Below are 16,803 nucleotides of genomic sequence, written 5' to 3'. Positions count from 1 at the left end.
GTTGGATTTGGGTGAAATGGGCAGACGTGAAGACCTGAGCACCTTTGACATGGACAAAATCGTTCAGATCAGAAGACCAGGGTCTAAGCATCTCCAGAACATCAAGGTCTATAGGGTATAAGTACCTTCTGACACTGCTCCAAAGAGAGACAAACCATGAACCAGCATCAAGGTGTTTGTGAGATCAATAACAGGGCGTATTTATTAAACCCGTGGCGTCGGCCAACGCGTCGCCACATCAACTTCAATGCTTCTTGACGTTTCTGTTAATATCTGTGTGATATTAATGATGATTACAGCACAGAAATACTGTTCAAACATTCCCTAAATCTGAGTCTGCCCTTCAAAATGCATCTTTTCGAGATTGTATGTGACTCACATCCAGAGTTACGAGGTTATGAAGAAGGGTTGAGATACTCGTCTCTGCCTCTCACTGTATCTAACTTGCGGATTCAAGCACCAAAACAAATCGTCCACTTGAGTGAAGGTAGGTTTTACAGGAAAGTGAAAGTTTGAAAATTGCTTGTGAAACTTTTTGAGGGACAGGTTTTCTCTTCACACAGTGCTCTAGGTCACATGAGGTCTCATTATAGAGAGGGCTGAGATTGTTTTGAACAGTTAACAGATATTAAACATGTGGGTGTTTTCTTAAATGCAAGTGCCTTTAAAGGCAAATTTAAGGCAAAGACATGAAAAAAACGTATTTTCTTTCTTTATTTTTCTTTCTTTCTTTCTGTCTTTTAGTTTCTTTATTTATTTTTCCTTTATTTTCTTTCTTTCTTTATTTTCTTTCTTTCTTTATTTAATTTTTTTATTTATGTTTTTCTTTATTTTCCTTCTTTCTTTATTTAATTTTTTTTCTTTATTTTCTTAGTTTCTTTATTTATTTCTCCTTTATTTTCCTTCTTTCTTTATTTAATTTCTTTATTTATGTTTTTCTTTATTTTCCTTCTTTCTTTATTTTCTTTCTTTCTTTATTTAATTTCTTTATTTATTTTGTCTTTATTTTCTTTCTTTCTTTCTTTAATTTCTTTATTTATTTTTTTCTTTATTTTCTTTATTTATTTATTTTTTCTTTATTTTCTTTCTTTTTTATTTAATTTCTTTATTTATTTTTTCTTTATTTTCATTCTTTGTTTATTTTCTTTCTTTCTTTTATTTTCTTTTTTTTCTCTTTTCTTTCATTTATTTATTTCCGTTCCTTCTTTCTCTCTTTCTTTCTTTATTTCTCCTTTTTCCTTTAACACTCACTTTATTTGTTTCTGTTTCTGCTTTATTTCCCTATCTCTCTTCCCTCCTTTGCCATTGTTTCTTTCTTTCTGTTACTTTATTTCTTTAGTTTCTTTCTCTTTTTCCATCTTCAATCACTCTTTCTTTCTTTTTTTCTATCTATACACCAACATGAGCTCCACCTGCCCTAATATTGAGTCAGCCCCACTTGTGCCAACCACAACATATCTTACCCTTCGAGACATGGAGACCTTTGAAGGTGTCCTTGAGTATCTGGCACCAGGACAAACACAGCAGACCCTTTAATAAGTCCAGTAAGGTGTGAGGTGGGACCTCCATTGATCACATCAATGAGCCTTAGGTGTCCATGACCCTGTCGCCGGTTCACCGGTTGTCCTTTCTTGGATCTGAGATTGTTCTGAAAAGTTTTCTTAAATGCGAGTGCCTTTAAAGGCTAATTTAAAAATGAAAATGCCATTAGACCCCAGATAAAACCCCATGAAATTGGGGAACATTTGGGGTATATAGCCATTTATTTGGAATAATAATACATAATATGATAGTTATTATTATTCCAAAGTGTAACACACTGGCTGTTTTCTTCTCTGAATTTCAGGACAAACATAACTTGACTGTCACTGGTCTGTACTATGGTCCTGCAGTGCTGTACGCTGATTACTGCAATCATGCAGATCGACTTAAACAGAGGTGAGATTTTTCGGTACTTTCTGCATCTGTAATATTTGTGTTATTCCAAAGAACAACAGTATCACCTTCAAAAATGACACTTCCACAGTCATTTGTTCCAAAGCATATGATTTGATATTGGAAAATGCCTGATATTGTCAAGTATTCACATGAATTTAAGGTTTGTGGTCAGCGCAGTCCACAATACTGTACTGTTTTTATCCTTAACTAAACTTCAGTAAACATAGGATCTAATGTTCACCTATTTTATTATAATGCTTGACCTCATTTCATGAAATAAGAGCTTCTTGCGGAAGTCCAAAATCAGAAATAGCAACAGGATGAGCCACAGTTCACTGCTTTGATTTGCTGGATGGAGATAATATGATGTTTACGCCTGATGGACCGGCTAGTGGCAGCTCGGCCGTGCTGACAGTGATGGTACATTTGAGGGTAATTGGAAACACAAGAGCCTTGAGCACTTTAATTAATGAATGCTAAACTGAATTAAGAAGAATGACCATTGATAGCCTCTTAGACTGTGCCGTTCCTATGCGGACTCCTTAACCTGTGTACTTCAGCTTACCAGCTTCTCGTCAGTGTTCAGTTCCTTTAGGCCTTTGCAGGTTCCACTACACAATGGTATGGTCAGGAGAAGTGTTTTATTTTAGGAACAATGTACTGCAGTGCTGGTAGTCATGCCCGTTCTCACACGTCTACATGCACTGTTTGCAGACACAGCTTCTCTTCTATTGAACGCATTCAGCTTGCACTCATTGCTGACACAGACACACGGCTTGTCTAGTCCCTGTAGAGACCTATTGCCAGTAGAAAAGGACTCTCTGGAGCAAATGCATTTACATTTATGGTATTTAGCTTACGCTCTTATCCAGAGCGACCTACAACCAAACCAACCAAATCAAAATTGAGCTGTGGAGCTTATCTGGACTAATGGTGGTGCGCCATCCAATACTTTTGGGATTTTGGGAGTTGGATGGTTGGTGATGATGAGGTGGGATGCTGATAATCCGACATCCTGACCTCACTAATGGTCTTGCCGCTGAATGCAATCAAATCCTCACTACAATGCTTCTCCCAGAGACAGTTACTCCAACAAAAGCTTTTTTAATACCCTTAATTTCAGAAGAAACAATGAATAAGCAAGTGTCCCAATACTTTTGTCAAAATAATTGACCACTGGTAAAACACAGCATTCCCGTGATAGTTTGATGTTTTTGAACTAAAAATGAAGGAATAGCTGATACCCCTATCTGTTGAAAATGCCTGGATCGTCCCCAATACCGATCAACTGATAGTATTGACCAGAAAATGATTGCATCGGATGTTTGTTTGGCTTGTATATGTTTATGTAATGCGATGCTAACAAGCCTCCTTAGGGACTGTGCATGGTTTAGCAGCTCTAGCGGAGCAGCTTGATTAGCTCCAGCCTTGCCAAAACACCTCTTCTGTGCACCTGTTGAAAGACACCCTGGCTCCTGTCAGGAACTCTGTCCTGTTCTGATGTTTCCCAGTGGGAGGACACACCGATTCGTTTATAGCTTCGTGCCAGGTGCTGTGCCCCACTTTGCTCATTTACAGTTACGTGTGAGAGTATGTGAAAGCATTGTCCCAACAACTCCAAGGGAAGCCACTCTAACACCTCCCTTAGGTCCAGAAGCAAGGAAAAGCTTCTGAGGTCTTCACGTCATTGGGCCTGATCGTCTGAATGGCTCACCATGAGCTTCCACCATGAACAGGAAGCCCTGCATGGAAAATTTGCAACATAACAGATTTCCTCGCTCTTGTTTTCCTGGCATAACAGTGGCCTCCCACTTCCTCTCTGAGTTAGAGCTTAAATGCCTCCCTCAACACCAGAACAGCATAAATATTAGCCATAGGCCATCAATGGAACATCTCTTGAAGGAAAATCTCAGAATCAAGTTACTTTCTTTTAATTAATAATAAATATACACATAATTATAACACATTATTAATATGGTGGACAGCCGTTTGTATCTGCTGACCTTGTCTTTCACTTATAGAGTCTACTGGAGTTTTACTAAACTGTTTGAGTGTAATTTTAATTACTGTATATTTACATGTTCTACTGTTTCCTATTTTTAATATTGAAATTGAATTCTTTTAAAAGTCAATTATTCTTAGACATAAGAGGCCCCGGGGAACAACAGGGGCTTTAACTCTATCCTATAAAATTATTATTTTTGGTTTGGTTAAGAACCAGCTGTGAGTATTAGGAACCTATAAATTGTTGTTAATAATATAAGAATATTATAAAGTGTGGTTCTTCTCTGGCATGGCCTAAAGAACCCTTTGAAGCACATGTATTATTAACAGTCTAGGTGCTTTGCCAAGTGGTGCCTCATCCATGAAGAAAGCACTGTTCACACCCCCCACGTCTCCACATACTGCCATGTTCAGGGGATTGAACCAGTATACTTCCAGTCCCGAGCTTGTTTCTCTAACCTTTAGGCCATGGAGGCCTCACTGGAAATTGATTCCCTCCCCAAGCCTTTTAGGATAACCTTCTGAGGACAGATGGGTTAAAAGTAGCACTTTTTGGGAGATAGAGGAGCTGTTACATCTGGTGTAAATTCCTGCAGGAAAATGTCCATGATTTGCTCAAGCTCAGGCGCAGTTGGGTTATGCAGCAGGACAATGATCCAGAGCACAGCAGGAAGCATTTTTGCCCTGTTCCTACTCTTGCCCAGGGTTACCCGACCTGGCTCTCCACTACCCTGCTGCTCCTTGCAATGCTTCCTTTACATGCCTCACTGCATAGCTGTACATATTACTGTTTAACCTGCTATCTGCTATCTGACCAGAGGAGGATAAGTTCCTCTCGTTCTGAGGGAGTCTTTCTTTGCTTCTGTCGCCCCTGGCTTACTTAAAGCAAGATCTGCACAACTTTCGAATGCTTCTGTGTGGCTCAAAAGAAACAAAATGAAGGATTTGCAATGACCTGATCAAAGCCCTAACTTGACCCCCTTTGAGATGCTGTGGCAAGGCCCTAGGCAGGCCGTTCAAAAAGCCCTCCAGTGCAGCTGATTTAAAGCAGTTCTGCTAAGAAGAGTGGATCAGCGATGTGAAAGACTTATCTCCAGTTATAGGAAACAGATAAGCTAGAGTTCACTAAAAACATGTGACTGAAGTCATGAGTGTGTTTTCTGTTTTGCAGAGTGTCAGAAGTGGTCACAATGGTCACCAAGACTGAGATTCCAGCTCAGCAGCAGATGCTGGAGATCATTCCCTCCTTTGCTGAGGATGAGGACTGTGAGAAGGTTCCTCCAATCAGGTACCTCCTCAGATGAGAGGATCGTGGTACAGCCAGTGTGTGGATCCACTGCCAAGTCCATTCTTCTGTTCCTAAACGCTGCAATTCCTTTCTGTTTAAAGCCCTTGGGAACCTTAATCTGAATTTCTTTCTAATGAAGTCTGGAATCTGGCTCCTCAGGGCCCCCGGTGTAAAAAGTATGTCTTATGAAGATCCTCCCAAAGTCTACTAAATGTCAGTGCTGTAAATGCTGTATTTCACCAGTATTACTCTCCCCCTAAAAACGGTCAGGCCTACATCAGCATACCCCTGACCAATCACAAGGCTAACATGGCTCTGCCCTGTCTTCGAGTCTCAGCAACCTCACAAACTAAAGCTGTCTGTGTGCCCGTCCCTGGATGCCCATCCAACAGAAATTTGGATAAAGACCTGATCTTCTTAAAGTATCATCACATAGCATATGTGGTAAATGGGGGTCTAGCTAGGCTGGTCCTCACCAGGTGGACAGAGCATTCGTCTGCATAGTGCTGTGAGAGAGAGCGCCAGGGGTTTAGCCGGGCTAGTCCTCACCTTGTGAAGACGGGGGTAAGCCAGGCTACTCTCCGGGTCTGTATGTCTATATATGGACTTGGTTCCAGATATCAGAACCTCAGTAAACCCTAAAGATCTGTGGAATCACAGCCTGTCAGTCACACACGTTCATTAGAATACCCGCGCCCAGACCGTTCTCAGAGGAGTGCATTTTGGTGATTTCTGAGAAGTGTGTTGGATCATATTTCTGCTTTGTATTTCCTATTTAATAACATAGTACACATAGCACATAACAACTGGGGTTGCATCGCAAGCTCTGTCAGGTAGGCACCCCCCTTCCTGTGTTGCTGTGGCCATCTATGATCCGATCAGCAACACTTACACCTATCGTTACCCATTTAACTACATGAAAATGACAAGATCCTACGACTCTACTCCTGATTATTAAGGTTGCTATGTCCGTTTATGATCCAGTCAGCAACACTGCCACTGGGACAAGACAGACGACAAGATCCTACACCTGACAGTTAAGCTTACACTTAACCTTCCCTTCACCCATCACCCACTACGTCACAAGCTCTTCACAGGGGGCATCATGTAGGCACCTCTTTTCCTCAGTGTTTCGCTGAAGTAAGCCCACGACACCTCCGGAGGGCTCAACAGTGAAGTCTGGCGTCACAGACCTGCCCCCTCCTGATTTTACTGATAACTGGAACTTATAACTCCCTCCATACTACATACCACACCTTCAAACACACACTGCCCTTTACTACCACACCTCAGCCTTTCTTACCCACAACCACTGACTAGATCTTTCAGCTACTTCTGACAGTCCTATGATTTAAAATGTGTTCCCAGGGGCTTTAATAGACATAATCTCAGGATAATTTCCATGTAATGCCACTCCTGGATGGCAAATTTTTTTCTAAATACTGGAAGAAATCATGCTACCCAAGATTTTCCCCCAAAATGACCAAATAAAATGATTTATGGAAACAACTCTGTATGATTCTCTCGGTTGACACGTCCTTCATGCTATCTGCACTGAGACCACTGACAAACAGTGCTCTCCCAGCTGCTGCTATTCAACCAGGTCTTTTGTTATGCAGCCCCCCAACACACACCTCAATTAGTCTGTCACACTGAGACATTGTAAAGACAATGAGGCTCAGTTGACATCCACTCTAAACCTGTCTGGTCCATTTTATTCATGTCCATTTTACTCAGCATATCTATTGTTGGAACACTATTATTCTCATGTGTTGCATTTCTGCATAATACGGAATAGGCATTGTTTTCATAGATCCTCTATCAGGGAGGGTTGGAAACAGTACAGCCTCTTAGAACAGTATTAATAGTATTAACAGTTTTTTTTTGACGAGTACAGGATGTTCAGGGAATGTATGTTGATGCAGGTGTCACTATAAACTCTAGTAAAATATAGGAAATATGTGTATATATATATGTATACACACACACATATGTATATACATTTATATATTACATACAGCATGGTGCCAATAGGTTCATGATGTTTACCTGCTCCAGAGAGTCCTATTCTATTGGCAGTACTTCTCTACAGGGACTAGACAAGCTTAAGTGCATTTGCACTTGTGTTTCAGCAGTGGTGGCTCAGCGGTTAGAGGTCTGGACCAATGAAGACAGGGTTGTTGATTTGATACCCGGGCTCGGAGGGGTATACCCTTTACCCTCCCTGCTACCTGGGCACTGCAGCAATGGCTGCCCACCGCTCCGGACACATGTGCTCACTGTCCACTGTGTGTGCTTCATGGGTGTGTATGTGTGTGTGTTCACTGCACGGATGGGTTAAAGGCGGAAGCCAAATTCTATCTGTGTCACAAAATGTCACAAATGGTGAAGATAGTTCTCTTGTCTCATGTAAAGGTGAGTGAAACACTTAGGTGCACAGTCCCTGACAGTGAGATATGTAAAAAAATATGTAAAAATAACTTTCTAAACTAATTTAATTAAAGTTTAATTAAAGTTTTTAAATTAAGCACACAATATTAATGGGACAAAAGTATTGGGACACATGCTCATTCATTGCCTCTCCTGAAATCAAGGGTATTAAAAAAGCTTATCCTGCTTTTGTTGGAGTAACTGTTTTTACTGTCCAGGGAGGAAGGCTTTCTACTAGCATTGCTGTGAGGATTTGACTGCATTCAGCAACAGGAGTGTTAGTAAGGTCAGGCTGTTGATGGTTGCCTACCCACCTAATCCCCAACTCCCCAGCTAATCCCAAAAGTACTGAATGAAGCACCGTCCATCATTCCAGAGAGCACAGTTCTTCCACTGCTCCCCAGCTCAATGCTGGGGGGCTTTATACCCCTCCAGCCCATGCCTGGCATTGGGCAGCATGGTGCCAATAGGTTCAGGTTTATCTGCTCCAGAGAGTCCTATTCTGTTGGCAGTACTTCTCTACAGGGACTAGCCAAGCTGTGCACAAGCTGTGTGCATTTGCACTTGTATGTCAGCAAAATATCGTAAAATAGCTGATTGCGTTCATTAGAAGGGGTGTCCACAAACATTTGGACATATAGTTTATCTTTACTGTACGTATACTTATACCCTTGTACCGTACAGCAAAATTCAACTCTTCATATATTCCAGTTTAGAAAGATGGTCAGCCACACTACGGCGTCACTGGAGCAGGGGGTTATGGGTCTTGCTCAAGTGGCAGCTTAACAACCCTAGGTACTGAACCCACAACACTGTGATCAATAACTGATCATAGAAGACAGAAGTGGGAAGGGACCATGGTAGGTGAAGATGTTCAGGCGTTCAAAGGCTTGTGTTGATGCTACTGTGTAGTCTTAAAAGTGAGGGTTCCAGATCTTCTCTGGAGCAATGCCACTGAAGAACCACTTTAAGATGAGGAGCACTTGAAATGTTCTTCAGGGATCCAAAAGTGGTTCCTCCATGATGTCACTCTAAATGGCACTCTCAATGAAGCTCTCTCCCAGAGATGGCAGCTCATCCAGTGTTCTGTGGTCATTACTTGGATATTTTGTCAAAAGCCTTAGATTACAGCCTTGCTTAGAAGGCTGCCCGTCATTGGCCGATTTTTTAAACCCAGCAAACATCTGTTCAGCTTTTTTTTTGGTGTGCACTGGACCATTCACTCCAGGCCAGAGGAGGAGGATTAGATAAGTTGGTGCGGTGTCTGTATCTGTAGCTGTCAGTTAGCCTCAGGCTTCTAAAAGAAGAGCTGGACATGAAGATCTGAGTGGTTTAAGAGGAAGCATGTGTGCCTCAGTGTGCATTTGATGGAAAGAGGTATAAAAGAGGTTGAGAGTCGAGTTTTTAGGAAAAGGTTCAGGCCCTTCAGGTCCCTCCCTTTTACCATCTGGACCCAGTGGTTTGATCTAATAACCATCCCCCCTTTCTAAACCACACACACTCATTCAAAACACACAATGACCTTCTGGAGAGTGGAGCAGGAGATCAAAATGCTCCACTGCAGGCGTCCCCCCACGAGGTGTTGACAAGACCATCCTCCTCATCCTCAAACACAAACATAACCGCAGGGTTCCCCTCTTCCTTTGAGACTGGTAGCCACCTCGGGGCTGACATGAGCACTGTGTTAATCTGCTTAGCATACAAATACAGTGAAACTGTGGTGCTGGTTTGGCCGCTGTTGTTTAGAGTTTACTGTTAACAACATCTGGGTTTAACTACTTTAACTATGGTGTCTCTTTTTTCTGGTAACAGGGATCTGATCTCACTCGTCTTGGTCCCAATCTGAGAAAATAAAGATGCTACACTCTTTAGGTTCCATAAAGAAGCATGCTTGGAATAAAGATGTGTGGCCTTGCTCAAATAAGCTTCTGTAGCACCTTTATTTTTTAATTAAGTAGGCCTGCCAATTACAAAAATTAGTTTTTTTGGACAATATTTTTCTGAAATTATATTGTTGTCATTTAAGATCATTTCATGCTGCTGATATATATGAAATTACACCTATTTTAATAAACTTTTTCCCATTTTCATCCAATCTGGTGCTGCCAATTAACCCACCCATTCAAAACTCTCCCTAGCACTAGCAATGCTCCCAACACTTGGAGGGCAAAGACTTAACTCACGTCTTCTCTGATACACGTGAACTGCTTGAGCGTCAGGTCCCCAGCTCCACCGCACCAGACCAACATTGCTTGAGAGAGCACCATCTACCAATCCGGAGAGAGCCCGGCCAATTGTGCTCTCTCAGACTCCAGCCACAGATGGCAACGCAGCATGACTCAGGATTGAGCTATGAACTTTTAATTATTAAGAATATTCAGGAATATTAAACTGGCATATTAATTAATAAATGAAATATAAATCAAATAAGTCCACTGTTTTTAAACAAAGTCGATATACCGGCTTGATAGCGTAATTAACGTGACAGGCCTAGCATTTCACTACTACTTATATATAAACGGATTTACAAACCTTACTTGGTGATATGCAGACAGGGGGCAAAAGAAACATAGCCTAGGAAATATAGCCTGGTCACTAGATTGTAAAGTTAGTCAGCTGCTGTAATCTATCTACTATCGACTACCCCACTATCTATCTATCTCTCTGTCTGTCCATCTATCTATCTATCTATCTATCTATCTGTATACCCCTCTATCTATCTATCTATCTATCTATCTATCTATCTATCTATCTGTATACCCATCTATCTGTATACCCCTCTATCTATCTATCTATCTATCTATCTATCTTAACTACACACACATGTTCATGTTCAGGGAATACTATGTGCAATATCCCACCCCCATGTGCAATTAAGAGTCTTTTGCTGTAAATAATATTGTTTATTGCTTTTTTAATTCTTATTTATATTGTGTATATAGTGTAAATTATTTATCTAAATTTTTGTAACTGAGTGTCTTGCTATCCCTTTCTGCTGTCACACTGTGAATTTCCCCACTGCGGGACTAATAAAGGACTATCTTATCTTATCTATCTTATCTTATCTTATCTACAGATACAGATCATTAGTATTATGTAGACCATAGTACTCTAAATTATTCATACACTACTATAAGACCAGGCGATATGGGATAAATATTATACACATGACTACTCAATATTTTTCCCTACACGTAATTCATTATATTTTTTGTTTTCTGAGGTTTGATCAATTAGATGAGATTTCAATAAGAACTCGAAGAGGCAATTAAAAATAGTTGTAATGCTATAAAAATACTTTCATTCATTCAAAATTCATTTTTGCACTAAACCCAAAATAACAAAATACTTACACTCTCTAATGAAACATGCAGTTGGTCTTTAAAGAGGCCCTAGAATGACCAACTTTGTTCTGTGGCATAGTTGAATAGTGAGAGTTCAGTACATGGAAGTGGCAAAATCAAATGAAAAAAAAAGCAAATGTGGTGGTAGGCTAAAAGCTAACATTAGCCGAGAGGCCTTTACCATCTCTTCTCCGCTCCCTCGAAAGCAAACTTGACTCCCTCATCTGAACCTAACTGGAGCTAAACGCACATCAGAAGGGAAAGCACTCAAGAAAGCCAGACATGGGGAAGCGAATGGGGGCAAGGCTAAAAGCTAACCAGCTATAATCTCTTCAGCTTGCTAACAGCACATCATGCTGAGAGGTTACAATGAGAGGATAGCAGCACTATCCAGTAAGACTCAGGGATAATTACAGTGTTATTCAGCTCTAATCCAGCCAATCAGAGCAGAGATTATGGAGTTTTCTTTTTCACACGGCCTCCTTAAAAGGAAAATTGGCGCGTTCGATTGTGAAGCAAAATAACAGGGTTGTAAATAGGCTTGTATATAAGATCTGTGCATTCTTCACCCCAACCATTCAGGTTCTTACTATTTATACATCGAATAACACCTTAAATATATATATATATAAAAATACATGCTTTTTTGGCACTGACGAAATATCAACAATATTTCCGACAATATCGATAATATAGATACCCCTGTGTGTAAGTTATGTGTGTATATATATATATATATATATATATATATATATATATATATATATATATATATATATATATATATATAAGGGAATTAAAGGGTTAACTAATTGCACACTGTGGAATAAAAAATGTCAAAGAAATTCGTGACTTGACTTTTCCAAATCCTTTATTTCACCAAACACCTTTTTTACACATAAGCTTATATAAAAATATTTCTGTAAATTATTATCCAGTCCTTGAGGCCGTCACAGTGGCCAGCATGTGTCTCAGATGTATCCAATGATGTCATTGCATATTATGGGCTGTCTGCTCCCGGTCTTCATGAGGGCGCTAAACTGGTAAAAGTCTGTCTCCAGCTGGTGCAGGCCGGTGTGTGACTGGTGGAAGAAGGGCTTTGGAGTCTGAAACCCTACAGGACACGACATGCGCTTTGTGCAAGGCTCCGCAGCCTTCCCTCGTCCTTCTGTGCCCTTTGACATTCCAGCTAGTTTCCGCCTCATGTTCACCAGGAAGTCTTTGGCAAGTTTGCGGCTGGGGTTAGGCTTTAGCTGGGCCGAGTCCGGACACTCCGGAAGGTCCATCCAGTTTTTAATGAGGTCTGCGAAACTGTTGTCCCCCAGAACCAAGGGTTGCCTGTTGCGTCCTCTGGTCAGCAGGGATGTGGTCCAGTCCTCTGGCTCGCTGGCTTCAAACGAAGTCCAGCGCTCCAGGCAAGCGTCCGAGGTGGATTTGGGCCGCACGCGGTTGGTGCGGACACAGGCCGAGGATGAAACCCTGACATTCCTGGTCCTCCGCAGCACCACACCCTCATCCTGCCACGACGCTTCAGAATATCCCGAATCAAAGTCCAGACTCTTCTCGCTGCAGGGCGAGCCTCGGGGCAGGTGGCCGATGCCATCCTCCTCGTCCTCCTCTTCCTCCAGAGGACTGGCCAGACAGCAGGCAGAGTCGTAGGTGCCGGCGTCGCTGGACTGGGAAATCTGCTGGCGGCTCAGGTGCTCCCGCTGCTGCTCTCTTCGGAGGCAGGCTCGTGTCACTGCGTAGGAGCGTCTGGGGGGCTCAGTAGGCTCCCGCATGTGTTTCAGGTCCTGTAGGGAGCGCATCATGTAGCGCATCTGGTCCCGGAAGCAGTCACCGGAGTCCCGCACACACAGCTGTGGGCAGAAAAAGAGGGGTTAGAAATCTGAAGTTCCCCATTATGAGCATTTTAACTATGCTTGATGTTCAAGTGTACAAACGAAGGCGAAGTGAACCGTAATGAAAATTTAAAAAATCGTTTAAAAATCCTTTAAAATGTAAATTTTGCAGGTTTATGAGAAAGTCCACCATGTTTTTTCTGAATCTGTACTTATTTGTACATTTTAAATGCTTAAATTAAGTTATTCAGAGTGGTCTGGTGTGTAAATGCATCCATCCAGAGAAACGTACAGTCTTAGAAACGTTCTCAGTGGTGGTGAATTTAACCAGACTAGACTACAAGAGACTACTGAAGCCCCTTGGTTCCTAACACTATCATTGTTTGCCATCAGATAACACATAAAAGGGCTACACTTGTGTTATTCTTCCTAAATAAGCTTTTTTCAACTTAATTCTTAAATTAATAAATTGCTATTTTTCAGAAATCATCTTAATTTACTGATTTTACTTAGGAAGGATTCTAGGAATAATTGCTATTCTCCAAAAATATATGTTCCTAATTATTTTTTAACCTTGCAACGCCACTTCCTCAGAGTGTGAGAGGTCAGAAGGTCGGCCTGTAAAATGATCAGATGAAATGGTTGAATTATAGAATTAATGTCTCATTTAACTGGATTAAAAGTGCGGTTCGTTTCTAATTGTGCTCTTGTTTACTGGACATATTTTTGACACTTGTTTGTGTTTAACTGTTTAACTGAATTTTGGAAAAAAAAAATTATGTTTTTTTACATTGTTAATTTTTTTTTATTAAAAAATATTTGGTTAAAATTGCCTAAATAAGAAAACAGCCAAGGGTGTCTTAAGAAAATATTTTAAAATAATAATAAAATCATAGAAAATAATAATAATAATAGTTAAGACTTTCTTAAGAGAATATTTAAGGAATTATTCAGATTTTTTGGAGATTTGCATTTAAGAATATAGGAAAGCTTTTGTGAATTTGGCCTCTAGTTCCGATCACCACCACTGTAAAGAAAGCCAATGTTGTTTTTTTCCTTCTGAAAGACTTTGTTCATATCTGAATAATGAAATCCTGCAATTTTGTGGAAAATTCTGTGGAATTTCCCTTTTCAGTTTGCTTATGTTAACTGCACTGAAGTATCACTGGGCATCATAACTGGGGATTACTACTGTCTCTGCCAGACGTCCACAACATAAGAAACACCCAAATAGTTCTTTAGGTATAACGGTTAATAATATTTGGACACACATGCTCATCCCAAGTTAGAACAAAGCACCATCTGAGCACCATCTAAGTTCCCTAAGTGACTAATCTTTCCCTTTGATTCACATAAAAGGAATCTGCAGTTAGATCCTTACTTGGAGCAGCTGCGTTTAACAAGCCCTACAGCAAATAACCGCAGAACATTTGGCCTCCATATAAAGACAATGAGACATTTTAGTGGGAGAAAAAAAACTACGCAGCAGTCTGAGAACCCTGAGGGAGCGGATTCGGAGGGTGCTGCGTGCACACATATCCGTGCTGGCTGTGGAAGCAGGATGCGAGCTGAGCACCTCCCTGCCTCAGGAGGAGAGGAAAAGGAGGACGAAAGTGAAGCGTAGCACATCCCCCTACCCCTAAAGAGGGTCAAGAGAGGAAGTGACATTATTTGTTAACTACTTTGCACAATGTAGGTTAGAGTTCAGGGTGAAGAATCAGGATTCTTTGGCTGGAAAAGAACAGTGTTCCATCACTGTAATTAAATCCATGTCGAATCCATGGAAAAAAGGCTGGACGCCTCAACTTTAGATGTGGAAGCAAAACACTCTGAGATCCAAATGCACTGTACTGTTATGACTCATATTTTGGAAGTCACCTGATCACATCTCCCAATAGATGACCACACTCGAACAACAATACCCCCCCCCCCTTCCTCTCAGATAATGACCTCAGGCCTCTACCAAACCGAAGAGTCCCCAAAACACCAGAACTTCCACACTTCCAATTTCCCTGAACCTGCTTTACTATCACTTGCTCATTGACCTGCAGCTCTGTGGCGCTTCCAGTTCTGAGCGGATTGCCAGTAAGTGCAATGGTATAGGTAATTTACAGCCTGTGGCGAGGCTCGAGGCGCAGTTATGGGGACCACTGACCACTCAGTGCTGTTATCACAGCTGTGCGAACTTAAGCATTTGGCTCTCAAACGAGAGCGAGCACTGGGGAGCCGCCAGCGGTTTGCTTAAGACCATGAAAAATGTATACAGTTGGGCGGAGGTTGCTTTGCTTCCAAGCAAATTCCTTCCCAATCATTTAGATCTATTCTTGCAGGGCAGCTCAACCACTGGCTTGAAGTCGATTCTGAAGGGACGCTATTGTAGTCAGCTGAGAAATGGAAAGGGGAATTCCACCCATTTGTAGTATTTTCAGCAAAGTCCATGCATCAGTCAGTTAAGTGGTTCGCTTTTACGTTTACAGTTACAGGGTTTGTCTGATGGGTTTGTCCAGATTGATTTACATGTGAATCATGTCACACAGGTAGGAGTATGTAGGGTTAGAGGAGTCTTGGCCTGTAGGACTTAAACCCCAGTCTGCTGAAATGCTCAAAGGTGGTGAATGAGACCAGATGTCTGAAGCTCTCAGTGCATATGAAAGGTATGGCATATTTTATATATATATATATATATATATATATATATATATATATATATATATATATCTCATTTCATCCAAATGCTGGGGTGACCACATTTCTGGGTTTTTTTTAAAAAGAGGACACGCAGGTATGCAGTGGCTAGAAGGTCTAAGCTGTAGGACCGTGGCAGTGTGTGTGTGTGTGTGTGTGTGAGGGTGGAAATACCTCTCGAACCCTGCAGCTACAGTATGCTAATGTACATTAACACACACACAGTTACTCATATAGCAAAACAAGGCCAATAACCAGCCTACAACAATAGCCTACATGACCAAATCACCTCCTTTCAGTTCAGCAAACAACTTAGGCCTACTTACAACCCCCTCACACACCCCCCACCCCCAGGCACAACATCCTAACAACGGTGGATATGTGTGTCTCTAGTGTGCCCCCCCCCTACAAAAATATGGTCCCCTGGCATTTTTAAATTGATGTATTAATATTACAATTTTACAATTCAGTGGAGTTTCCCTTTAAGGTCAGCAGTGTTGAGAAGATCAAGCCCAGGCACTTTGTGCACAGCAAGCTTTTACTGGCACTAGGAATAGATCATCGTGGCTGTTGCTGTTGCAGTTTGTTGCCCAAGGCACAGACTTGACTTATGAGCTCAAAACGCTGACCATTTGGTTCGCCTACCACAGCGCACACACACACACACACGCCACATGTGCTGCTTGCCCAACCATCACATCACTGTCAGAGCTGCCATTCTACTCCATGCCAGAGCCCCCCAGGGACAGTGGGTTCACACAGTAAGAGGGGGAACAACTGCAGAAGGCTGGAAAAACAACTTTGCTAAACTGAGCAAACAAGCTGGAGGGTCTTTCTCATAAACGACAGACAGAAAGCTGTGCGTAAAAGTGTGCCAAAATGCCCCAAACTCTCCAAAACAAAAAGCTTGCATTTATAATAGTTTCACATGTAACAGTAAAAAAAAAATCCACTTACCATCCTGTTCTCTTCCCCTTGATATGATATGATATGATATGATCTCCTTTACTGTCCTAAAGGGAAAGATCACAAAATTAGCCATCTGTCTAAATCCAAACTCAGCCCAAACTCCAACACAGGACCAGGCTTAGTTGGCCAGAAGGTTTCCTCTGCATTCAGATACTTACTAAAGTAGTAAGACCAGAGCTGTACGAGCTGCAAACACTCTGACCAGATGTGAGTCCAGCTCCCAAGACTCGTTCACGAGCTTCTGCTCCGAGAGGCGAACAGCAGTGACTTTTGAGGCCCGTTCGTTTCCCGTTACTCCAGCCTC

General features: G+C 41.5%; 2 protein-coding genes across 2 annotated transcripts in view; one reads left to right on the top strand and one right to left on the bottom strand.

Moving 5' to 3' along the window:
* The window catches only part of uba7 (ubiquitin-like modifier activating enzyme 7), an 83,106-nt gene extending 76,380 nt beyond the window's left edge, over positions 1-6,726 (top strand). The window contains exons 23-24 of the mRNA XM_072684887.1: positions 1,847-1,938; positions 5,114-6,726. Coding sequence (XP_072540988.1) covers positions 1,847-1,938; positions 5,114-5,246 — 225 coding nt within the window. The 3' untranslated portion in view covers positions 5,247-6,726. The remainder of the gene's footprint in view (positions 1-1,846; positions 1,939-5,113) is intronic.
* Positions 6,727-11,857: 5,131 nt separating this feature from the next.
* Positions 11,858-16,736, bottom strand: inka1b (inka box actin regulator 1b). The gene is made up of 3 exons (XM_072683191.1): positions 16,658-16,736; positions 16,488-16,543; positions 11,858-12,863 (listed from the first exon to the last, which is right to left on the bottom strand). The coding sequence occupies exons 2-3, from the start codon at positions 16,488-16,490 to the stop codon at positions 11,976-11,978; spliced, it is 891 nt and encodes a 296-aa protein (XP_072539292.1). The 5' UTR covers positions 16,491-16,543; positions 16,658-16,736; the 3' UTR covers positions 11,858-11,975.
* Between the last annotated feature and the right edge of the window lie 67 nt (positions 16,737-16,803).

The sequence above is a fragment of the Salminus brasiliensis genome, chromosome 7, assembly GCF_030463535.1.
Source record: "Salminus brasiliensis chromosome 7, fSalBra1.hap2, whole genome shotgun sequence".
Lineage (NCBI taxonomy): Eukaryota > Metazoa > Chordata > Actinopteri > Characiformes > Bryconidae > Salminus > Salminus brasiliensis.
This window is presented reverse-complemented; position numbering and strand designations above follow the sequence as displayed.